At 34.6% G+C, this 26,947-nt stretch overlaps 1 protein-coding gene across 4 annotated transcripts in view; it reads right to left on the bottom strand.

The window, feature by feature from the left end:
* Nucleotides 1-6,436: 6,436 nt before the first annotated feature.
* The window catches only part of LOC149076154 (sodium/potassium-transporting ATPase subunit alpha-like), a 137,511-nt gene continuing 117,000 nt past the window's right edge, over nucleotides 6,437-26,947 (bottom strand). For 3 of the 4 annotated variants that reach the window (XM_089243698.1, XM_089243696.1, XM_089243700.1), the window contains exons 12-21: nucleotides 23,634-23,809; nucleotides 22,700-22,836; nucleotides 22,245-22,462; nucleotides 20,345-20,446; nucleotides 20,074-20,228; nucleotides 16,570-16,664; nucleotides 9,841-10,015; nucleotides 9,070-9,200; nucleotides 8,711-8,812; nucleotides 6,437-6,897 (exon numbers count right to left, since the gene is read on the bottom strand). In XM_089243698.1, the coding sequence (XP_089099824.1) occupies nucleotides 6,777-6,897; nucleotides 8,711-8,812; nucleotides 9,070-9,200; nucleotides 9,841-10,015; nucleotides 16,570-16,664; nucleotides 20,074-20,228; nucleotides 20,345-20,446; nucleotides 22,245-22,462; nucleotides 22,700-22,836; nucleotides 23,634-23,809 (1,412 nt within the window). In that variant the 3' untranslated portion in view covers nucleotides 6,437-6,776. Of the gene's footprint in view, nucleotides 6,898-8,710; nucleotides 8,813-9,069; nucleotides 9,201-9,840; nucleotides 10,016-16,569; nucleotides 16,665-17,497; nucleotides 17,593-20,073; nucleotides 20,229-20,344; nucleotides 20,447-22,244; nucleotides 22,463-22,699; nucleotides 22,837-23,633; nucleotides 23,810-26,947 lie in introns of all 4 variants that reach the window. The other variant, XM_089243697.1, reaches the window with a different exon arrangement.

Raw genomic sequence — 26,947 nt, 5'->3', positions numbered from 1 at the left:
AACCACACCCCCCCCCCCATCAAAAGTCAGCAAATCCGAAATTCCCCCCCCCCCGGATGCTGCCGTAATACTTGAATGACCCCTAACGCGAAAAACGGAAAATTTAATGATTAAACTAAATGAATAAATTTTACCCTGGGCTCCACCTCTTCAGCGACTGATATATATTCATTGTTTCTCCGATTCTCAGCTGGTAGATGCATCAAAAATTATTAGGTGGGGGATATGGAAATTAGTCTATTTTCAATTACAGCCATAGTTTCAATTTTACAGGCAAAACATTTTTTTCTACTACGTTTTTCTGCAATTATTTTATCTCTTACTCCTAATTTAGCAACCGGTGGTGCCGCACGGGTCGAATATACGCTTAAGGTATTGATTCACGCACCGGTAAACTTCGAAAGGAGTTTTATTATTGGGATGGAAAGGGTGCCAAAAGCCAGTCGTGTGGATAATATTGACTATCATGAATAAACCACAGGATGGTATCAAGATAAAATCGACCAGGCAGACTACCCGTAGATGTGAAAGGATGGTCACAAGGTGTACCACTACCTGGTGCTCCTGTATGTCCATGAGATTATACGGAACCAGATTTACGATACATATATTCTTACAACTTGAGTTACCTTCAGAGACGGATTAAGGTCGGTTGAGGCTCTGAGTGCAGGAAGTATATTGGGGGCCCCTTTAAATTAGAGGAAAGTGTGAAGTTAGGGTTTTGGGGGGCCCTAAGGTTTGCGATTTATTCAATTTGAGCAGCTATCCAAAAAAGATCACGATACAAACGACGGCTTAGTCGAGGAAACTTTGCCATTCTCTGCCGTGTGATTAACATTTATTGTCGATGTAGCGATTTCGTAATTTGACAGCTTCCTCATACTGACACACACCTAAATCCATAGCAACTTTCAGCATTATCTAAAACATGTGAAGTTACGCTATTACTATAGTGGAACCCCTGCCAGTAGCCAGAAATTTCGTTCGGGGGGACCAAAGTGATAAAACAATAGATTTGGCCATCTTTTCCCGGTCATTTTCTCACATTACGGAAGGGAAGGGATCAAACACCTAAGTCCTCCCCCTCGCTACGGCCTTGGTGGAACCTCCGGTAACGGATCAACGAATGGATACTCCCCGTTTGTGGACAACTCTCGAGACCGGACAATTTTTTTTTTAATTATATCTACGCGCTTCAACGAATTTTACAATCCGTTAACGGCCACTTCAAGCAGACTAAAATTTGTGTCCTGTGGTTGTTCGTTATCGAGAGGTTCTACTGTACACTACGTGTCCAGTCTCCTTTCCCCGGCCTCTTTCTTATCAGTTTAGGCGTAGAGAAAATAATCCCGATCCACTGTGTGTGTGTGATCGGGAGTATTTTTGAAAGTTTGGAGTGATATTCTCCGAAAAAATTTAATTTCGAAGAATAATTTCACTCCTCTCTAAAATTTTAAGGGGTATTTTTTTTTTATCAGTGAGAAATAACAAAGAAAAAATTCCCAAAAAATTGAAGTATTTTCCTTTTTCTCAATGAAATTTGGAATAAAAGTGAATTTTCCTACTTGAATCACGCATCTAGACTTCTCCCGATTATGTAAAAATGTTCTAAATTAATTGTATATCAGTATTATAGCACTACTTTTACATACCGTATACGCGGGCTATTTTAGCCCCGAGACCCTTCTCTGGCCCAAAACGATAAAATAATAAAATGCACTCTAATTACACTGGTCAACAATTTTTAACTTTTCTTTTCATTAACAGCGAGTGAAAAGTTTTTTCAGGGGTGCAAAAAACTGCAAATTTTTTATAGGGTGCTGAATTCAAATATAGATGTAAAAAATTCCATTACGTCATTTTTTGGAAATATATATACATTATGAAAAACTTACACATCTTGAAAATGGAGGTAATTGACATTCTTAAAAAAATTATAATATATTTATCACGATAGTTATTGTCATATCAATACCATATATGACATTTTATTCTGAAAAGATATTTTACTTTTTACGAAAAATATTGAAGCATATTTTTAATTTTTGATCGTCTTGAAATGGGCATAAGCCCTCATGACCCTCTGCTACATCGCTGATCAGCCCCAGTTTAATGTGAAGTGGTTGCAGCAAAATATATGGCAAAACTTATTTATAATATCAAAAGCACCAGCGACATTGACTTTTAAATCAATTTTTGATTAAATGTTGCACATAAACATAAAACGTGTGTCATACATTTAAAGAAATGGACAATCCGGTTTGCAATTACAGATGGGAAATGACGCAACACTGATTCTAAGTTTAGATGCCCGAAAATAAAAATATGATTTCTAGTATCATTTCACATGTATAACCTAAATATGTAAATTTTGAAAGAGATATTCATTCACAAATATACCATATAACAAAAAAAAAGATAGACGTGATGGCCATTTAAAATCAGATGGTGTCCCTAGACTTTTATGGTATGCCATCTAATGAGGGGAAATACGGTAGTTTCAAAATTTGGGATTTTTTTAGTACTTTGAAACTGAGCAGTCTTGATAGTATCATAGGCTCTCCGGGCAAAGTGATTTTTTCTGAGGCCCTACATTGAAAATTCTAGAAAATTTCAACCAGATCTCTCATTTCTGTGAGGCCCCCCATCTTATCTTGAGGCCCACACGGCATTGCTTGGAATTTTCTTCCCCAATTCGATCACCTCAGCCTCCCCAAACTCGGTGTTACTCGTTTATGTGCTGATGAGTGAAATTCATTGAGAAGACCCAGGTTCGAACCCCGATGGAGGCACAATAGGTGGTCGGTTTTCAAATTTCAATGAGCGAATTTAGGCTAGTCTAAAATTTGAAAAATCTTTCCGTGGAGAACAGGCAAACCTTCCACTCGATACTTGAATAGTATGGAGAGAGAAATGCAGACATTTTTCCCATTTCAAAATATGGAAAACAGATGGCTCGAACACAAGACACTAATAACTCTGGCAAAATAAGTGCGTGTGTTATAGTGTCACACATATAACACGTTCCTGCATGTATAAATTCGTTAGAAATTGCCTGGAGGAATATTTACGTGGTTCACGGCCAAGTAGCAGTAGCGAGTGGAATTCTCAAATTTTGCTACAATGTTTCACAAGCCGGAATTTTTACCCTTTAACGTCCACGGCAATTTAGGCCAATTTTGAGGCAATCTGGTGATACAACTAAAGTGCCACAACATAAAGATTGAGGATAAAATTATATTGAGTACATATTAATGTTCACCTGTAGGCTATGATTCCCAGGGTATGTTGTGACTGGCCCTCAGGATAGTTTTTAGATTTTCGAATCTGCATAGTGAATTTATGGTTTAAAATATCATTCATCATAATTTTGTTGATTTATACGCTTGTAGTCGGACTTGTTATTCTGTTATGCAAATTTATATATATACTCATTTAATAAAATTCAGGGTGCACCCATCTTTCGGGATCCCTTCGATATCTCCTTGAGATGGAAAGCGGTGTGTCCCCGGCAATTCAATGTTCAATGGTAAATATGGAAAGCTAACGATATTTCATTCGGGCTGGAGCCTTCAACAGAGTAATTTCCCCTCCCAAGTTCTAATTATTTTAAAAGCAAGGTTCAGGATGTCCCAGTTTTATAAAACAAAGATATAAGAAAAGATATTTTGAACGCATGTTGACTTTGGAGTAAATATTCACCATAAACCATCCCAATGTGAAGCGTAAATAAATCACACTGTCAAACAACCGTCAGCAACAATAATTTGCACAGATCTTCTCAAAGAAAACATGTGCACCACTGGAAGTTGTAGTCCTGGTGGCACACAAATAAGGTAGAGTGGGATTTTTCAATATCCCATGAACATGTATTCCTTTTTCTGATAGATGACAGGCATTTTCACTTTCTAATCTTCATTTTCTTCCAGTCAAAATGGTTTTTTTTTTGGTTTGTTTTTCACCTAGGAATAAAACAGCATCATACCTCAGCAATAAAATTTTTTTTTTTTAATTATACATATAGTAAAGCTTGCTCTTTGGATTGAATATGGACATAAAACAAAACATTGGGCAAGTGCATACTTTATTTAAAATTTGTCATAAAAGCCACTAGCATAATGAAAAACAAAATTTGAAATGATCAAATGAGAAAAAGCACAAAAAAACTTGAATGAATTCACTCAAATATATGCAAAAAATTTAATTTTATTTCACTTTTTTTTCCAATGTATATTCTCCCTTTTCCCACTTCATTTTTTTTTCACGGCAAATATATATATATTTATATATATTATGTATATATCTGACAACACACTTCATCTGCTAGCTTATTACGGTAAGATGGCAAATTGAGATTGCATATTTGAGCACATATTTATACAAGAAAAAATGGACTTGACTATGCACAACTAAACTGCGAACAATGCATGAATGCTGCTGCTGCGGTGAGACACAGCAATGAGAGATTCTGATAATTTTTTAGTTTTTTGTCTTTCAAAAGATCATTCTCTGCCTATCACCACTACAACAATATAATGCCTATTTTGGAAATTTTTCTTTTTTTTGTACAAAGGACATCTGAAAAGTTGCACAACCCCTTTTATTCATAACTGTTTTTTATACAAATCACACAATGCCAAACAATATCGAGATTCTAATTATCAGAGTATAGCTGTATGAGTGCAGAGTAAAAAATACATATAAATTACATTATGGAATGGAGGGTAATACAATGTAAAAAAAAAAATATGAAGGAACGAGTAATGTGATGTGTGATTCAACAATCAAAAAAACAAACGTGACAGGATAAGAATGCTCACAACATACAAATATTTAAAAAACCCTCAAATTTCAGCAATGATAACTGTAAACAAAGAAAAAAAAGAGTATACATAACTAATAACAACATGGTTACGCTCTATCGTCCTTTGCAAAGTGCAGCTGATTGTAGTGCGAGAAAAAAAAATTACGAGTCGATTAATTCTTCTAATTGACATACACACACACACGTGGAAAAACTGATATATGTCATTACACAAATTATTGCTCTCTATGCCATAGAGAATGGCAGAAAATAATGAAATTACACATCCTCACTAAAAGAAATGATATTTTCTTAATTAACTTTGATTACTCACTCAGTGTGTTTAGCGGAATTTAAAACAAGAAAACTGAAGAGAAAAATCTAACAAATTTCTTAATTCGAAACACCAACTATACACGAGGGGAAATAAATTTACATATTTTTTTGAGCTGAATACGATTCCCTAAACATCAATTCTTTATATAACCACGTGAGGGTTTCTCCAAATATACATTCGAAAATACAAATTCAGCTGTGTTCAGAACGAGCTGATTTTTATACAGGCCTATGACATTTTTTTTCATTTAAATAGTGTCAGTTGTTTTACTCAGGAACAAAGTCAATATGTTGTTTGAAGATTTTTCCTCTTTTTTTTTTTTTTTTGTGCCACCAAACATTGTGAAAATGCAATTTCTCTAGATTAACATCGATAAAGCAAATTTTGTTTTCCACCATGTGCATGATAAAGCCACTTTCTTATTGCATTTATATGTATAATATATGTGTGTGTGTGTTGTGTGCATTAAATTTATTTCGAAAATCATTTCAAATTCATTATGATAAATCTAAGAATCTATTGCAGTTGTCACCTAAGGTAAATTGATGTTAATTGGATTTTTTTTTTTGTAAAAGATCAAAAATTCAAGAAAGCCATCAAAGAGTAGAATTGTAAACTTGAAAATCTGTATATACTGTATAATAATGTATGTATAATATATATATGTATATATGATAATATAATTCATTGGCAAATTGAGTGTTAATAATGGCAAATGCAAATGTGAAGGAAGGAATAAGAGAGCTAACGAACAATCACAGAATGTAAAGAAATAATTAAAAAACAAATGACTCATCCATAAAGTATGAAAAAAAACTACAAATACCGGAAAACAAAATATGTTAGAAACTCTGAATGAATATGATGCCCGTAATACTAATTTCATATATATATCGAAGATATTTCAACGCAATAGCATGTTAAAACATTTAATAATGAAACATGGCAGCACAAGGTCTATCCAGAAAAAAAAAGAACATGGACAAATATATATATGTATATAAAATTGCAAAATAATAAAAAATATACTATAAAGCCCATCAACAATACTGCTGCCTAATATGGTTAATTTGCACGAAGATAATTTCTTTTTTTTTTTTGCTCAAAACAATCATGTAACTGGCTTTGAACATTTAGTTTTAAGAATTTCCATACTGAATCCCTTTGTCATCTTAGTATTGATGAAAATTTGATACAACAATTTCACAGCTCGAACAATCTCAATATTTACTCTGTAGTGAGTGTGTGTATACACATGTAATTATTTTTTGTATACATATTATTTTCTTTCCCCCCCACCCCCCCCTCCTGAATACTGCATGTAAGCAGCTGCTGCCGCATTATCACAATGGCTCGATAAATGTCCGGCATACACATATATATTTATTTTGTTTGACATACACATTTTATCTTCGGCAAAAAGTTCTCTTTTTATGTTCAAAGTATCCACCAAGATCCTTGTAATTGGCTTTCAAGTGCAGCAGCGAGCAATGGCTAGGTGGTGCAGAATAGCCACTTTTATTTTATGAGTATTTTTTTGTTTTTGCATTCTTTTCATTTCCCCTAAGAAATTAATATGGAAACCCACTAACAGCTTTTTTAAATGCTTGAAAAAACAGTCTAACATCTTTTCTTTTAATAATAAGTTTCTCGCTCGACCCATCCACCAGGATTTCTGCGGAGAATAAAACGTCTCACTTCGTCATACACAAATATCAGTAACGAAAATGGAAAGGCTGGGAACCACCAATTGATTCTGAAATAAGGAAGAAAAAGGTAATAAAGTTACTGGGTATAAGAAATACAGTAGATAGCAATATATAATAGATAAAATGTGACACAAGCATGGCGAGCTGACAGTATAGATCAAATTCACGAATATTAGTCACAGAATACATGTCTGATCATAATTGCAACTCTGTATCACAAAACTCTTGGGCGTGAACATTTCAAAACATCTTATTTGGATTTGCAACCAACATTAGCAGCATTGACAGTGTATAAATGCATGAGAAAATTGATATACATCAAATCAGTAATGGCAGAATCTCACAGCAAATGTACCATGAGCTTATGCACTGTACGCAAGGTCATAAAATGTTTGGGTGATGACACCACTAGCTGCCCTTTCACACCAGTCATCTACACAAACATTTGAGAGGAGGTATATAAGCATTTCTTGTGATTATCTCCAATGAATGGCACTTGATATCAATGTCATACAGTTTCAACTTTGGCATTTTTATGGCAAATATTGTTGTATTCAGTATGTACCAACATCTATCATTGAATTAACATTCCATGAACACTCTGTACACACAGTAGAACATTCCTTGAAATACAGAGATCAATAACAATTTATGATGACAATAAATCTAAAGGGCTGAAATAAGGTGCTATGAACCTAGTGCATATGTAAGCACTATAGAAATTTTCTTGATATTTTACACAAATCGAATAAAATCAGCTCAAAAGTTACTTGCACTATTTCTTTGAGAAATTCATTTTCTCAGCCTACACCTCTTTGAAAATATGCATGCAAAAAATTTACTCTGGCAACCCCAGATACAAAAGACTTTACTGTATAATTTAGATACACGGGAGATTGAGAAATCATGAGAAAAGCTTTAAGGAGCAATAGAATAAACACATCCAAACAATTTCTGTCAAGCAATGCACAGTTGTAATGTAAACAAAGAACTGCTCTTGATGGCGTAAAATAAGTTATTGAATGCATAAAAGTGATGGCTCTTTTGTGATTTATTTTAATTTCTATCATCAATTGCAGAAGCGATAGAATTTATGTATGGTGCTGCAGATGGGACTGTTCTGAAAGATCAAAGACTGTACCAGAAGTGTTTTCTGACAATAAAACAATTGAACTAGTGTCAATGCAAAAAAAAAAAAAATATTAAATAATAACTTGTCAGGATACAGGGCAAGCTAGGAATGTGAGGATGCCAAAAGAAGTCCATTTCCTACATGGCGCATAATAACTAAAAAGGCATTTTGATGTGGCATGTCTTGTCAGAAAATACTCCAGGTACAGTCTTTGGCCAGAACATTCTTGTCCACAACACTGTACATGAAATACATGTCCAATTTTTTCCTGATTCATGAAACCATCTGTCGAAACGTTAAGTGGCAAACCAGCATTCTATGCATTCAATGACAGTGGTTCAGCATTGCCTTATTACCATGCATTATAGGACGAGAGTGATTCGTTTAGATGAGTTCTATCATTCCAGAAAGATTTGCCCATGAGTTTCAAGTTACCAATGTATAAATATTTTAAATAAAAATCTCAAATTTTATTTTATTTTAAATCAGTCTAGAAGCACAGACATGAAGAAAACACTGGGGGTGGGGAAGAGAAATTGGAAGTTGCTGGTCATCTCGTATATGAGACTCAAACACGTATGCAGGATATGGGGAAGCACATTGAATTGGTTTTTTTCAGAAATTGGGGGCCTCAAATGACCTCAGCTCCTAGATTCCGGCACCTATGTATCAGTAATGTGAATTATGGATTGCATACCATGTTATATTAATGAAAAATAAAAACTTACTTTAGTGGATACATCCTCAGACCTTTGTCCATCCCTGGACAGTAGCATAAGAAGGCAGCTAGAGCTGTTTCAAATACAAGACCAAAGTTTAGCACATGGTTCCTGTAAAAGAAAAATATGATTGTATTAATATGCATGGAAAAAGAGAAAAATAAGATAAATTTATATTTTAATGAGCAAACACGTTTCAACAGCAATTAGTAATGAGAAATCTAATGCACACATAAAATGTGTGCAAGTAATGATCATAATTTGATTTGTTTTAGTGAGATTTTTAGAATCCAAAATACAGCAAAGAACAGCAATTTAATGACTGACATATAAAACAAGAAAATAAAGTTCTTGTGAAAAATGTTCACCTCATTCCTTGATGTAAGACTGAATTTCGCCTAGTTTTACAAATAATCAAATCTGCCCACTGTACAATAACAATAGACACGAAGAAGGCTGTATGGCATGTGTATTCCAACGACTTCCTTGCCTTGAATGTCTGAAAAGCAATGTAAAAATATCACCAAGTGCTAGAAACTTTCATACATTATACATGCATTTTTTTGACAAACAGATTAGTTTCTATGAATGTTTCAACAGCTGCTTGATGAAAAGATAAATCCAGGAAAGAAAACTCAATCACACTGATCTCAGTACGGGGTGCATCAAAGGTGGTGGAACTTTTTACTGTCCAATTATTCGTTAAAATAACCACAGTATAATTTTTATTACCTTTCACTAAATAATTTTTTTTTCAATTTTTGAATTAAAATTGAAAAAGGTGTAAATTATTTTCAGTAGAGCGGCACAAAAAGTATAATTTAAAAAAATTTTAAATACTTTGAATAGGTCATTGGAAATTAAATTTCTGAACTAGCTTGAAGGGTCAATAACAATAAATTAACACTTAAACGACCACTCCGGAGATTTCTTGCGTTTCAATGCTGCGACGTAATAGACCAGTACCGAGATTTCTCGATTTTTAATTTCCTTATGTATTTGTTTTTCATTTCCAAAAAATAAAATCACTGGTCTTAGAGTAAGCCTACAGGAAATACTATGAGGCCATTTAAGTGTTAAGATAATTCGGGGTCCAGTAGAATGGAAAATCGATTTTCACAAATTTTTTAATATTTTACCCATTCTTGGTTGTAGGAATCCCTCAGGTCATTGATGGCAGTTGAATCCCATTCCTCTCTCAGTCCAAGAAGACGACCTGGCCAGAAACCATTCTCACCCATTATTACAAAATACACAAAGAAACCTGCGGCAGCTTGCATCATACCAATCTGACCGTATGACATAGATATCAGCCTGAAAGACAAATTTATCATCATTAACAAAAAACATGAGACTAATCAGGATTCAATACCTCCTTGATTTCAAAGTCCCATAAATTAGATAGTCAACATGTAAATGCTTATAAATATATATTCAGAAACAAGTTTCCCCGCACAAATGTTATAGATACAGTGATACCTCCACTAACAAATGTCTTGGCTAACAATTTTTTCTGCAAACAAAGATTTTTGCAGATGTTTTACTGCCTCAGCTAAAAAATACCGATTCAGCTAACATATAACGTGCTGACATAAAATAGCCACATTGTGAGCTGAATTATCACATCAATCAAAATTCAACGAGTAACTTACTTTGTTTCATACCAAGCACAACCCTGCATCCTGTCTCCTTGGGCAATTTATTATCTAATGAGTTGTACTGGAAGTGTGTGCTTGTGTACCTATCAGTTTGAGTGCATTGTACACTTTTTTTCAGTGCTGCCATCAATTTTTAAATGTGAAGAGAAATTATTTAAGATTTGTACTATATTGTAGGTATGGTGCTCTCTATGGTAAGACTTCAAGAGGGAGATCGGCTCGCATTTGGGAACCACAGTCAATCAGTATCTGTTGCTTGAGCAAGGTTAATTTATTTCCATCTCAGAATAGCTTTCAAACACACTTCTCTTCCTGAAGTATTTTCAGCCATTTCATGTAAAAGGAATGATTAATCAAAGAAAAATTGAATTTAAAAAAAGCCTCAGACTTTGATGAATAGTTTTAATGGATACGACAAGATTTAAAAACAAACTATTTCTATTTTAATAAATAGTGACATTTAGGACATTCTAGGCAAGGGCGGAGATACCGGGGTGGGGGGGGGGGGTTGGCAATGCCCCCAGAATCGAAAGTAAAGCCAACTAATCTAATGTATTTGCGTATATATGAACTGACATCACAATCATGCCCCCTCCCCAGTCTATCTGCACCTATGATTCTAAGAACTTTTTCATTTGCACGTGTGAGAGTAATGAACTGACCATATAACATAGCTCACCACCTTACTTTTTTTTTCTTTTTCACTTGGGTTCATGAATCTGACTGCATAGTGTGTACATAGCCCAAAATGAAGAAAAGAGGTTCAGTTTCTCATCTTCCTTTAAAAATTCTCTTTCATCCAATTGTGAAGTTATTCATTACACAGCTTTAGGTCAGTATCCATTATCATTTTTTTTAGTGCTTCTTGTGTTTTATGAAAGTTACTTTGAAATTTTAAGCAGTTCTTAGAATGAATTAAAGTATTTTTTTAATAGAAACCTACAGGAAATTGTGTTTCTGCTAACAAATATGATTCCAGAGTAAATTACCTTCGTTAACCATACACAAAGGAATCACTATTTTTATTTTTCTTAACACAGTAGAAAATCTGACATTGAGACTCTCTAGACTTGATCAAATTTCCAGTCAAAATTGTATTTATTTGCACAAGCTGAATTTACTTATTTAAATATTCTATGCTGATTTTTGAACTATTATTTAAGTCAAATTTTAAAGAGAAACACCACATTCCCTCGGATTAGCAAGATTACATCAAAGGACACCAGCAGGCTGGGAAATTTGACTCAGATTCCGGAAAGTTCTTAAATATTATTACGACCTATAGCAGATAGATGGCGCAATTTTATTAAAGTGCCTCTAAAAAAATTATCCCAATCTTCTGTTAGTAACGGCAGTTGATATCAGGGTTTCTGTTTATCACAAAGTGCGATTGGTGGAGAACATTCCAGAAGATGCCTCCCCTCCAGACAGTGGCACCATTTTCTAGAAACTACGAGAACTCTTGAGAAATTTCCTTGAGATATAAGTGATAGATACTAAGACGACAGCAGGAGATTTTAGAGATTATAGAGACTATTATTATAGCCCAGATTATAGAGAAAGTTGTTCACTCTCTGGTTAGCATGTAAAGACCTGTACAATAGCTGCTTTTCTGTGAATAAATCTGTGTGTTTGTCCATCACACCGCTTCTTGTTTTGCTGTCTCGAAGACTTGTGGAAATTGTCCGGAACAATATCTTTATCATAAAAATTCATTGAATAGGCTGAATACATATTGCAATCCTTTTTAAACCTTGCTTTTCTCGGCATGCTGGAAATGGAATGCTGGGAATGCCAACTTTCAAAAATCTGCTGCCCCTCGTGTTTGGTGGAGTTTGGTGGCATGCTGGCTAATATGGGGAACATGGTGTAAACAAATTAAATATTTGCATCACAGCCAACTTTTTCGACTACCCTTATATATATTTTAACAGTTCTTGACTTATACATTTAAATAACTAATATGAATCCAAATGCCAAGATATTTATCTTGCAATCAGGTTATGGCAGACAAGTCTAAATACGCATTTCAATTACAAATGCACAAACGTTTTGATTTAAAAGCCACAAATTGATCTTAATGACTCTTTCACATGCATGTGTGTGAGGCGTATAAGACTTGAATAAATTCATGTGCGAAATATGAATGGATAATTATGAACATTTATAAAATCAACTGGAACATTTTTTCAATTGGTGCAGATATATTTTCTGCCTTATATTATCAATAGGTAAAATAAATAATTTATTATTTAGTTTGATTCAATATGCACATCACATCCTATTTACTGTTACAAAATTGACAAACTTAAAAAATAATAATTTGTGAGCTAGATAAAATCATTAGCACCTGAGTGGTGTGGTGGCAAGATACTCGTCTCCCACCATGAAGGTTGCTATCATGGTCACAGGTTCAAACCCAGGGAAGCATATAGATAAGATATTTTTCCTAATGAGCTTGAGGTGACCACCGATAGATGGTACCTTCATTTCCAACCCAACCAATTAATGGCAGTATATTGCAATATAGCGATATGACAAAGAGTTTATGTTTGATGAATTAGTAGATAAAATCATTGACTTACAAATTGTTTCATTGAAAATTTTACCCTTATACTATTGCGTCAATTGTTTTCAGATGCTTACATATTCTTTTTTTTTTTTTTTGAGGGTGATGTTCAGAGTGAGTAACAACCTATAGCATTCTGCCGTGATAAAAAATTTGATACTTCCCATGAGTTTTAAAATATCTTACAGAATAGGGGTGGCACAGCCTCCAGCCTGCAAAAAGTGTTTGGGTAGAAAAGTATCAATACACACAGCACAATAAATATCTAGCATGGCCATATTTTCTACATAAAAATATGGGAAATTGGGATCGATATAGAACATACGGGCAGAGATACGTCAAAGGCAACTAAGCTAGCCCCTTACCAAAAAATTGTCAAATGTCAATAAAGTTGCCAAGTATAGCTGAAAACAGTTTAAGGCAAATTAAATTGCCAACAATCTCTAAAATTTCTGAAAAGTAATCTCCAATGGCAGAAAATAGAGGACCCCCCATTGCTACTTAACCATACATGCACCTCTTACACATTCTTCTGCAGAATTTCTAGCGAATTAGTACATGACTGTATGTGCATGAACGTGTTGTGAACCTAATGTAAAGACTGTTTCAGTGTAATGCTTGCTTACTGAAGTGTAATGATTACATAATTGTGCTGTTGCTCGCTGTTGCAAGACTTAACAGGGAGATTGGCTTGCACATGTGCCTCAAAGTTGGGAACCACAGAAAACCAACTTGAACTGACCCCCACTGTGATGGCAGTGGGGTTCAAATCGAGGGCTACTGCAGGTCGCCATGGATAAAAATGTTATTCAACAAAAAAAAAAATGTATGTTTGATAGATATGCGAGATAATATATTTATGACTGTACTTAGTTATGTTACGCTAGTTAGGACTCTTTCATAACTTAGAAACCATGAAAATAATCATAATTCTGTTTCAAATCTTTGTGAAAACCTCATTGAAAATAAAGGGAAAATAAAAGGAACATTTTTATAAAAAAAGTCAGGACGATGAAAATTGCAGGAATGCCTTGTGAAAAACGGATCATATGGTCACCTTAGGTATACAAGTTAAACTTCACAACAGTTGTGAACAATAATTATAATCTGGCCCATGAGCGGTAGAAAAACTGCATATCTGCCCTGCCCACTAGAAAGGTTGTGCACCCCTCCTATAAAAAAATAATTAAATACTGCATTAGCGGGCATGCCATAAAAACCAGGGAACACCAGTTTTTTGAATGTTGAAGTCTGGTTCATTTTCCAGCACGCTGAGAAAAGCAAGGTTCAATAAAGATTACATTACATTCAGGAGACCGATACATACATATAATATTGAATAAATATGAAGATCAGAATAAAATTTCACTGTGCACAAACAAATTTTGCCCAGGAATTTAATAACAATAAAAATTAAGCATTTACTTATCGCTCTCACCTAATTATCTTCAGCCTAATACAAAATACTGATATGGTATTATGCTAATTTTTTTGAATGTTCAGAAATTAAAGAAATAGGTTGTCTGTTTTTTTAATTACAAATTGAACAATTCTTTAATTGTTTCTCTGCTTATTCAGAGTACAAACACCAAAGAATACAAAAATATTTTGGCGTCTATTCATTTTTCCATTTAGCTTATCAGAGAACGAATGTGCTTAGTACTTGACATTTGCAATAAACCTTTATGTCAACCAAAGCAATCATAAAATTTGATCTCCAACTTGGTTCATAAAACGAGAAAAGATCTAAAAATGTAGAGAACAGACTGTTTAAATAAGTGAATTCAATCAAATCTTAAAGCAGAGGTCTTCAACCTTTTTTCCAGTCACGAGCACTGTCTGCACTCATCATCAAAAGAAGAGCACTCTTATGGCAAGTTTAACATATGAATGCATGGAATAATGATTTCAATCCCTGAATGCACAATTCCTCCAAAGTGCTTAATCGGAAAGCAGGCCTCCCACTCAAAAAAAAGAAAAAAAAAAGAGAAAAAGTAAGAAAAAGCAGGACTAAAAAGTAGGCTGTGGAGGGTACCCCCTCAGATAATATAATCATAGCATAACAAAAAAAAATTCCTAAAATTTTTTATGTACGTTTTTTCCCCATTAATTTTTTATAGCACCATTTCAGTGTCCTATAAGATTGACTCAAGTCAAAGCAAAATGACAAATTACTTGGTTACAAAAACAATTTTTAGCCAAAACAGTGCACTCTAGCAACCACAGAAAATTCTTTTCTTTTCTCAAATTATAAATTACATTTTTTTGGAGTCTTCCACGGTCCAATCTGTCAACTCTCTTCGACAATGCACAGCAAATTATGAAGGCATGCAAGATTTTTAAGAATGACACTCCTTCAAGACCACTTTCAAAAGCACAGTGTGCAAACTATGTAAATTACAAGTTCCAATGTAAATAAGTCAAGATTTATAATAAGTCAATTGCATTGCTATCTTTTTTTAAAGGGACTTGTTTACATTTTACTGTTCAATACCAGTGTGATTGTTTTTGAAAAATAAAGCCCTTTCATTTCTAGCTCTTTTCTGAGTATTGTATACATCATTTATGCCTCTGCATGCCCTAAAAATACAGAAGACAATAGAATGCTATTGGGCAGCATTAGAATCACCAAACGTAGAATAGGACTATGTATCCAACTGCTTTGTAATCCAAACCATTGTTTCACCTATGCACAAAATGTGCAACATAATTTTGAATGATGATTGCTAGTTACTGTCCAAGACCATGAAAATTAAATACAAAATTATTTTTTTCATCCAGACCGAAGTTTTTAATGACTACTCTACTTGTTGAACCCCAAACTAAACAAACAAAAAATTAATGAACCAAATGGTTCACATACATCCCCCTTTCAAAACAACCTTGAAAATGATACAATTTCTGCTTTGGCAGATCATTAATTGCAATCTACAACATTTATACTATTTGGCAATATAGCAATGATTCCCTGCTCAATTAAAACCTATTACACAAATTTCATAGATAGGATTTGGTAAAAAAAGTAGGACAAAAATCAGAAAGTAAAACAAAACTGAGAAAGTAGGACATTTTACCAAAAAGTAGGAAATGTAGGAGCCCTGGGAATGTTGATCGAGTGCTCGCACTTACAGAATTGGACACGAGCATCAAGCATTCTGGATACTTCAGGAAGCACTGTGGCACTCGTGAGCAACGGGTCGAAGATATGTCTTAGAGTGTAGATATTTAAGAATTTTGAGGAATCTGATTCGAATTCCCAGTATATTCCAGTTGGTTTTCCTTGATGATTCCTGGCATGCCGGATAATTTGGGGAAATATGGCAATTTCTTTGACCAAATTTATGTGTTTCCATAAGCTTTTTTTTGAATGGCATTATTGGGGCGTGGAAGTTGTAACAGGCATACACACACATATATATATACGTATACGGGCAGCTTTTGATAAGAAGCACTTTATACCAAGGAACACTTGATCATTCACTGAAATATGATATGCATGCTAAAGAAAAATTTAAAATTTTCCATAAATAATCATGAGAAATTAAGGCATCCATGCAAACACATCAGATTATATTCCTTGTACTTGGAGTGATTTTCCCTTTTGGTTCCCTTCGGAAAGACAAATTGCTGTCGTCGCTTACCTTTCATTTACCAGCTTGTCTTTTTTCGGGTCTCTGGGCTGACGCTTCATGATATCACTTTCAGCAGTTTCATAAGCAAGGGATATGGCAGGGACCTATGAGTGTATATTGGGAGGTGTTTCATGCATAAATGATAAAATAAAGAGAAAACAAAATTTAAACTGAAACAAAAATTTCAAAAATGTCATGCCGGAACAATCACTGCAATGAATTATGAACAAAAATATATTTTCTGCTGTATACCCCTTGCATTTATCATGCTTAAAAATGTGTATAACCTAGTTGTATGCACTTATACAACTAATCACAGTGTTTTAATGTGTATAAGAAACTCCAATTTTTGGGCTTAAAATTTGGAAAGATATCTATAATACTATCAATGTATAAAAAACCCTACTATTTTTGGTATATAAAGGGGTTTCTTATACATGCTGAAATATGGCAGGTTGATTTTTTTTTCATTACAGGAAATATTTTATATTACAAATATACTTTTTTCTGCATGTGGTGCTTAAATAATATTCATTGTTCACAAGATTCATTGCTTATAAATTCCGTACAAAAACAATGATTATCATGCAACTAATTTTTTGAAGATATCAAGATCTATGAGATAAATTACTTAAAAGTATTAAGTTGATGCATCCAAACAAAAAAAGAAAAACAGAAATAACTAGACTAGTCTCTTGAAGAAATATGAATTCAAACTGAATGGAGGAACTGGACAATCTAAAAAGAATTTCGAACACATGCTGCTACAACTACAATTTCTACTGAAACTATAAATCATGACTAGTTTCAAAAATGTAAAAATGGAAATAGTAAAAGAATGAAGGTTGTGGGCTAGGAGTTGAGAACACCGAGATGAATCTCTCGGGAGTAATGACAGTAAGATCAGGATTCTCTCACTGAAAAACTCTCCAATTACCTCTCATTAACAAGTTTATCATGTTTTGGATCACGGGGTCTCCTTTTCATGATATCGGATTCAGCATGTTCATAGGCAAGAGAAATAGCTGGCACCTATAGGTTTATCATTCATGGGAAGATTCGAAGAAGAAAGAAAAAGTTACACCAATTAAAAAAGAAACAATTTATTGCAAGCATAATTGGTGACTATTTGGAAATGAATGCCTATGTGACATTTAAATCAATATCATTAGAAATAATCACCATAAGTTAATTTAGTCGATACGAACAAAAATTACTCTGATTATCATAACATATATTAACAACTTTTTCGGTTATTAAAGTTTTGTTTTTACTTCTATGCAGATTTTTGTAAAACAATCTTCAAATTGGTTGACTATGAATCTGAATACATTCCATGAAATGAATGAAGGCTAATGAGACTGATTACATTAGTGGGAGATAAACAGGACCAAATCTAGAAATTTTAAATTAATAATTTACTTAATTAGCTATAAAATATTCACTTTTACATAATGCTTGTTTTTGCAAATGCAAATTTCTATCAGTGAAATAATCACTATATGTTGATATTCAATCTATATGCAACAAGGTACTACGCTACTTGAAAAAAAAATTACTGACTATATTGATAGTAAACATACGAGGAGCCAAATACAGGGCAGTTCTAAATTCATGGGAGAAACTTTAAGAGGTTTTATAAGAGACTTAAACACAGGCCTGTCATTTGGGGGGGGGGGGGGCAATGACGGTCCTGCTTAAACAAGTATTTTTGATCATAGAATGTGCAGTTGAATCACAATGGCAAAGGTGGTAGAGGGTGTTTCAGAAATTGCACATCACATTTTTCAGATGGATTTTCTGTGATATATGCTATCATCCATTCGAGGATGCATATGTACCTTCGGATTGGATCGGAGTGTTTTTGTTGGTGCAAGGACCCTTTAGGTTGTGCTGCGCCAAAAATGATTAAGCAGTAGAATGGCTTATGGTACGATTTGCATTACCCAAGTGGCACTATGAGCAAGTGGCTTACCACATTACAGTACCCTGCACCTCAGAATGGTGGATTGCACTTATTGTTGCAAATACATCAGAAAAATATTATATTTGTTTTTGGAGAAGTGTTGTTGTGCACTCTCTAAACATGCACACCCCCCGCAATTATCTATTACCTAATATGTTTATTTTATATTACCTCTTAAAATTTGCTCCATAAATTTAAAATCACCCTGTATAAAATGGCATACCAACTTGTGGGCAATTTAACATTGCTCAACCACTGAAAGATGTAGACAGCATTTGCAGTTTCATCCAAGATGGAAACTGATAAAAATTAGAAAGCCTACATTTTAAGCAAATATTTCAACTAGATATTTCTTGTTACTAAATATACACCAATTTATTATGACTACTGAACACTTTAGTTTTCATACCATGTGATGCAGTGTATGGCAAACAGTGGGTTCAAAGATCATTCATGAGGATCATTGAATAAAATGTGCTTTATTTTACTGCGCTAGTGCTCTTCTGTTGTCTTTTACAAGTGTAGACTTTCTCTATTCTGTCCAACAGTTCACTAGTCAATGATATGTTGTACATACCATATGTTGCAACCCAGATTGTTGGCTGACCGCCAAATCTTTAAACACTTTTACAAAAGCTGCTTGTGAGGAATTAATGAACGTGACAATTTTGCTGCATTCATTCTCGCTCAACCTATTTGAGTTTAGAAGAGCATTTGTGGTTGTCATGTGTGGGTTACAGTTTGCTGCCCTTCTACCATTCTCTAATCTAATTTTCTTGACTACTCTTTCCTCTAATTCACCACCCTGTGCTATAACCTGCTTGCCTTTTCCCTTCCTGCAATTCTTAGTCACTTATTCCTTAAATTTTCTGCCCCTCTGAACTTGTCGCCCTGGGCTATAGCCCGCTAAGTCTCCCCATAAATAGATCACAGCTCTTATAATCATCCCATGTTTGAAAATCTTGATTGGTGATAATTATATAACTCGTCAAACTCTCTCCATCATTACCCTGCCGATTTTACGAGCAGCAGTGCAAGATGCCATGGCTAAATAAGTGCATTAGGTTGGTAACCCGATCACATATATAAAGTCTGTTAACTAGAGAGTTGCTAACCCATATATCTTCACAAACAAATGACTTCTAAGTGATTGTCACTTTCACAATCACTAATCATTCTTTTCTTATAGTAGTCACACCGTTTAGCAGTAACAGCTTGATACCACAGCTATTTTCTCAAAACTGTCAGGCAGTTGTAGTGAAGAGGCCACTAAGTGTATTTTTTAAATTTTCCAAATACACACAAATATATTTGAAACTTTTAGAATTTTTTTTTAAATTAATGTCTTTTTTAGAACATGTTAAAAATAATACTAAGAATATGGTGAAATTTTAACTAAAAAAATTTCTTTATTATAACTAGTTTTCAAATTTAATTATAAATAGAAGGACTATTTTTATTATATAAATTAATCTTTACTATCTTACTATCTTTTTTATATAAATGTTTCATTTTAGAAAAATCAAGACACATGTATGATAACATACCATATCTGTTCCTAAATCGATACACAAGATGGTAACGGTACCCAGTGGCAGAGGAATGTCGGCAAGGATGAACACCAAGAAAGGTGAGATTTCTGGGATGTTACTCGTAAGAGTATAGGCAATAGATTTTTTCAGGTTGTCGAAAATCAAACGTCCTATGAATGTAAAATGATTAGTGCCTAAATATTGAAGAATGTAATATAATGAATATATACCAGTGAATAACTATTCTCAGAAACATCTGAAAAGAGTAAACCATTAGACATCTCACCTTCTTCTACACCAGTTACAATAGAGGCAAAGTTGTCATCCAGAAGGATCATGTCAGCGGCTTGTTTACTCACGTCACTACCTGCAATTCCCATAGCTACACCTGATGGAAAAAAAGGTTCTCTGATGAGCAGTGGTTATACCAAATTAGTATTACGATTAGTTAACAAGAAATAAATCCTATTTTCAACAAAAGATAGGCAGGGCTGCCCTTACCAGATCCGGGTGCAAAAATAGAGAGGCCAGAAGCATCTTAATAATTTCAGGGGCTCCCCTTATCCCCGATTTTATATACCCAGTGAGAGAGGGAAATCAGCATCAAAAAATGCATACATTACAACATATATAGGGATGCTGAAAAATATCCATACAAAAAAATACAAACCACAACTAAATTTTTAAAAAATCTATATTTTCTTCCAAAAGGATGTTTTTAACATAGTTTTGGATATGTTGATATACTTCAACGTGAACAACATTAGTGGATTCCCAAATGATGTTCAATCTCTTGTGAAGTGATAAGTGTCATTTCAGGTGTTATTCAACCAACAGCTGCAGAGATACACTGTTTATGTGAATGTAGGAAGCTCCACATTTCACTTGATACGTATACATTCAGTAACTAATCTAAATTCAGCTACTGTAAAGAATACACTGAATCTTATGTTGTGGTATCCAGTCCATATTCTATTACTAAAATTTAACACAGTGCACGCATACACAAATCTTAAATAGTCCTCTAAGAAACTTCTAATGAAACTACAGCATGGCAGAATGTGTTGTGTACCATCAAGTTTGTTTCTGAAGAAAACCTGCCATATGTTCCAGAAGTGCTGCTATCTGTCTCTTTAATTAGGAAGCAAACAACTCTGCAGTTTATTTTGACTTTACCACATACTATATATGAATTTTGAATTTTTTACCACTGATTGCTCTGTGAAGAGACTTTTTTTTAAATGGAATCCAGAAATTTTGTCTGACATTTTGGCCCCCCAACATCTCGCCCCTGGAACATTTTCACACCCAGAAAGTTTGCCCCAGACATTCCATCTCTGAAATTTCACCTGCCGACTGTATGAGTGGCCAAGTAAGTGACTGTGTGAGTAACCATATATGTGGGCGAGTGATGGTATCAGTGACCAAGTGAGTGTGTGATTGACTACAAGTAAGTGACCAAGTGAGTGTGTGATTGACTAAAAGTAAGTGACCCTATGAGTGACCAAGTGAGTGTGTGATTGAGTACAAGTAAGTGACCCTATGAGTGACAAAGTGAATGACAATTTTTGTGATTCAATTTTCGATTGTACAAGTTATCGTACTCTCACCTGGTCTCTCATACGGTATCATATTGTCACTCACTCGTTCACTGATATGGTCACTCACTTGGTCAGTCCTATGGTCATTCACTCATATGGTCACACATCCACTCATTTGGTCACTCAGACAGGCAAAAAGGGTGGAGCAAAATGCCATTAGCGGAATGCCAGGGTGGTAAAATTTCCATAAACCTTTTAAAACCGAAGACCAGCTCACATTTGTGCCTCAAAACTGAAACACCACCAAAAAAGATTCAGCCGACTGCTACAATATCACCTGGGGTGGGGGAATTGAACCCAGGTCCTCATGATCAGTCACTAGTGTTTAAACATCATTGTTTGAACTTGATAGATGGCAGCACTACGAATAACAAGCATTACACATAAACACACCTCATGTTAGGTTCACAACACATACATGCACATTTCGTTAGAAGTGCATTTGTGGTTTAGTAGTATTATTTAAACATTGTGATAAATGCATCCATGGAGGAAAATATAGATATAGAAATTAAAACATGAGGTGAGGGACATACACATAAATGTTCATACAGATTTTATGAAGGTTGCCACAGAAAAATTTACCGATATCAGCTTTCTTGAGAGCAGGGGAATCATTAACACCATCTCCAGTCACGGCAACAATGGCACCTTGTCTCTGGCAGCCTTCAACAATGATCAGTTTTTGTTGCGGCGATGTCCTGGCAAAAACAATTTCTGTGTGATTTCGAAGCACGTCATCTATCTGTTCACCAATCATGTCTCTCAGCTCAGACCCATGAACAACGGCTGCTTTTGCATCGCTGAAAATTTAAAAAGTCACAAAAAGCAAAAAAAAAAATTCAATGATACGAATTTATTTCATTTTATCACTCAAACGATGAAATATATAGTTAGCATTTCGATTCAACATTAAAAAATTAATCAAAATTTGTAAACATTAAAAATAATTTAGCATTTTAATAAATTGTTCATTCACGTTTCTACTTTTACAAGCTGAACAAATTCTTATTGAACCACAATAAAAATTTATCTCTCACCTGGGATTCACATCTTCTATGGGTATATTCAATCTCTGTGCTATATCTTCAACCGTCTCATTACCTTCAGAAATAATACCAACAGCTTTTGCAATGGCTTTGGCAGTGATGGGGTGGTCCCCCGTAACCATAATAACCTGGACGAGGACAATATTTCTAAGCTTATAAGTTTTCTTTATATATGTACAGGCATATGGCAGAAAGAGTAGTGCAATTATTGATATTCTTTCGATATAGTTAGGAATACCAGATGTCTTTTTTCCCCACTCTGAAACATATCTTCATTGATATAAGTGTTTGTGCATTTTTTCCCCCATACATATTCACATGCTTTGACCAATGGCCCTCAAAATTCCCAGACAATACAAGAACTTGAGTTGCAAGCAAGGCAGCAGATACTATTCTAACCATGGCCAGCTTGCTCCAGCATAATATGAAAAAAAGACAGTCCAAAAAAACAGCTCTGGAAGAAGAAAACTGCAATATCTATTTTAAGAATACCATTGTTTGCTCATCATCTAATAGCGAGTACTAGGAGGAATTCGAAAACAAGGAAAATAGGGTTCAACCATGCTCAATGCTGATTCCCAGTAGCATCATCTGTTGTGAAACTGAGAAAAAAGAAGTTAAAAACAGCGCACGTGTCTTCCTTTCTCAGTTTTAGACTCTGGTAACCCTAAATACAGTAGAATCCCTATAATCCAGCCAAGCGTTAATTTGACCTATCCAGTAATCCAGCATTTTTTAGGTAGGCTTTCTTTGAACATAAAAGAGTGAAACATGTCACTGTACATGAGTGAGCAGAAGTTTATATTATTAAGATGAGCTTTTTATTGACTTCCAGTAATCTGGCAATTTAAATGATCTGGCACATCTGCCAGACTAGCAAGAGCCTACTGTATATACATATTGACAATATGAATAACAATGGTACCTTGATTCCAGCACTGCGGCATTTGGCTACAGCATCAGGCACAGCAGCTCGAGGTGGATCAATCATAGAAACCAATCCAAGGAAGCGCAAACCATCTAATGGAAAATTCTGTTCGTCAGAGTCAAAAGGATAACCGTGTGGGTACTGGTCGGCTGGTAGAATGTAATCACAGAAACCTGTAAAAAAATTATAACAGCACATTTGCTAATGCCATTCTTACACACTCGGAAATTCAGAAATAAATTACTAAAAATGTCTGTACAGAAAGAAAAGAGGAAGAACTATCTCAGTGGAGGAGAACACAAAAGAAAACAATCAGTGCGAGCACCAGCCTGTTGGATTTAAGATGCATCTGTATGTTGCACTAGTCAATAATTTTTAATGAGACTGTGTTCAAAAACTTGGGATCACAAATGACGAGGATGGTAAATATATAACATAATTTAAACTCATCAGGGACCCGATAATTTTGACTTTAAATTTGAAAAGTTTTCATCTCAAAGATATCTTTTACTTCAAGATATAAGATTCTGAGATGAACATGTGTTAATCAGGCTTGAGTGACAGTAATTTTAATGATGATGATTGGAGCTTAAACTCTGCTTACAACGTTGCTGTTTCATGTTAGCTCATGCATAAATATCTTGAGATGGGACAATTATTTGGCTGCTATTCAGCCCTGCTGCTGAATATTTGGTTCAGCTAAATAATGCTTACATATTTGGAAGAATATCTGTGTGTGTAAATCTAAGTCCATCGAACTAATTTCAAAAAATTCTATCAAATGGGAATTTTACCCACAAATTAAAAATTTATTGATTATATTTTAGTACATATGTGTTGCATATCCTTTTCAGTGAAAGAGGAAAAGGTTATGTCAGGGTGAATTTCTAGTATGGGGAACACATGAAACTGAAGATAGAATCCTCCTGCAAAAAGGTGGAAGTGAGCATGAATTACACAATTTCACTAACTGAAGAATGACAAGATACGTATCAAGCTACAGAAAGAGGCAAAAAGCCTTTTAAGAGGAAGAATAGGAAAATAAGTCAAAAGTTTTATGGCACATTGTTTTGAGAGTAAATAATTAGTTGACATTTTCCTCGATGCAAAGTTGTAACAAGTGTTAAAAAAATTGATTCTCTAAGTAACATTAAAATAGAATATATCATTAAATTTGATTGAAAGATTTTTATTGCCATGATACTGACAATCACCATTTATTTTAGATATTTATTTACAGAATAAGTTGCATAACTAAAATTCAATATCAATCACTTAAAATTGCAAATAATTTTATTTTCTGTTAAAAACAAATTTTATTTTTGTAATTGTGATAATGTTTACAAAAATTGATATTCGGACACCGAATATTCAGTATTCAAACAAATCATTATTTGTTCCATTTCTATTCACATCAACGGAAGCGCTTGTTAGCCAAATCCGTATTCATTAGCTGAGGCAGAAAAATCATGGTTAAAGCTTCGTTAGCTGAAAAATTTGTAAGCCGAGATATTCATTAGCTAAGATATCACTGTATAAAAAACAATATTTTTTTTATTCATTATAGATACCATTAAATTCCTCATCACTTTCATCTGATACATCTCTATCAGCTACATCAACTAGTTCTCCCATGACTTGTGGTGTTACTAGTTATGCAATTTTGAGGAATTGTAAGTAGTTTGTTAATGGCAACAATATCTATAATACTTTCCATGTATAGGAAACTCCCTCCCCCATTTCTAGGGCTTAATTTTTTCAAAGGGGGGGGGGGTCCCCTATACAAGTTAAAATACGATATATATAACTCTGCCTCTACTAATAACAACCTTTACTTACACCATTGCTAACTAACTTCAATACAACCTAAAATTTTGCTATTTCTTCAGTACAGAAAAGTGCAATGAATGATTTGTGACTGAAGTGGGTACGCTCAGAGGTGCCATCATAAAGAAAGAAAATATTGGGAGGGGTAGGGCCTGAAAGATTTGCTGGTCGTCCCATATATATGGGACTCAAGTGCATATACAAGAAAAGGAAGCTGCATTGCATTGTCTTTTCAGAAATTATTGGCAGCACTCAGCCCTCTAACAAAATTTATTAGGGTAACTCAAATGGCCTCAGAGCCCCTAGATTCCGGCGCCTATGCTGTATATATTTTATCATGCCTATCACTCATAGTTAGAAAAACTGGTGGCAGATGGCAGCACTCCACATAACGCAAAATAATGAAGTAGGCAGGTAAATGTAGAAAACATGCTATGTAATGTCACAGTGACATGAGGCACATCCAGTTTGTCAGCAAAGGCCCAGATGCATGCCCCCTGCAGTAAAAATGATTTGCCCATTAAAATTGAAAAGGCCTGTGAGATGTGCTTCCTAAAGACACGAATGGCAGAAGTTGAAGCGAAGAGAACCCTCCTTGTTCTTTAAAATGGAATCGCCGAAACATCGGGACACCTGCCTTTGAGGGACAAAGGAGGACAGAAGAGAGACCTTGGACGATCAGTGGGTCTCGGGAGCTGCCTATGTGCAGACGTGAATGTGAGGCGTGTAGTTTGTAAAATGATGGAGACCATTTGCGTTATTGAGTGATCAAATAAAGATCATGCAAAGTGGCAGATACGTGTGATTGTGATGTTGATTATGTGAAAAGTTTTATTATTGTGAAAAAAAAAAAGGGAATTGAAGTTCACCCACCAATAAAGGTGAACCCAACAGTGGTCGCAGCGGTGCCTTTCGGAAGAAACTGGTGATGTGTATGTGATGAGCCCGATACATCGGTAGCGAGTGAGAGAAACAAACGTATACATCGAGGCGACGCCGGCAAGAAGAGAACCCAAACAACGAAAAGGAAACGATAGTCTCCTGGTACAAACGATAAGTTCGGTGGCGTGAGTAATTTTTTTTTTCTCTCTCTCTCTCTCTCTCTCGGCGGTAAATATATGGAGTTCAGACAGTTTTGGTTTGAAGATTTTATTTTTTTGTGTTTGTTGCCAGTGTAACCGCAAATCGTGATCAGTGTGTTTCTTGTATTTTTACTGTCTTTTTGTTTGGTTTTTTTTTTTTTCCTTTGCCTTTCGAAAAAAAAAAGAAGAAAAATGCGTGGGTGAGATCATTCGTTGCATGAAACTTTTTAATTTTTTCAACAAATTCGGTAGATAGTAGGAATCCGATAGTGTTTTTGAATTTCGGTTCATTGAGTGACAGGAAAATGACTTTTCTGATGAAATACCGCAAAGAGGAACTGAAGATACTGGCCATTGAGCTTGGTGAGGCAGTGGCACCTGATATCAAGGTAATGGAATTGA

The sequence above is a fragment of the Pholcus phalangioides genome, unplaced genomic scaffold, assembly GCF_987345545.1.
Source record: "Pholcus phalangioides strain wild (caught in Gottingen) unplaced genomic scaffold, Ppha-v1.0 ptg000015l_1, whole genome shotgun sequence".
Lineage (NCBI taxonomy): Eukaryota > Metazoa > Arthropoda > Arachnida > Araneae > Pholcidae > Pholcus > Pholcus phalangioides.
This window is presented reverse-complemented; position numbering and strand designations above follow the sequence as displayed.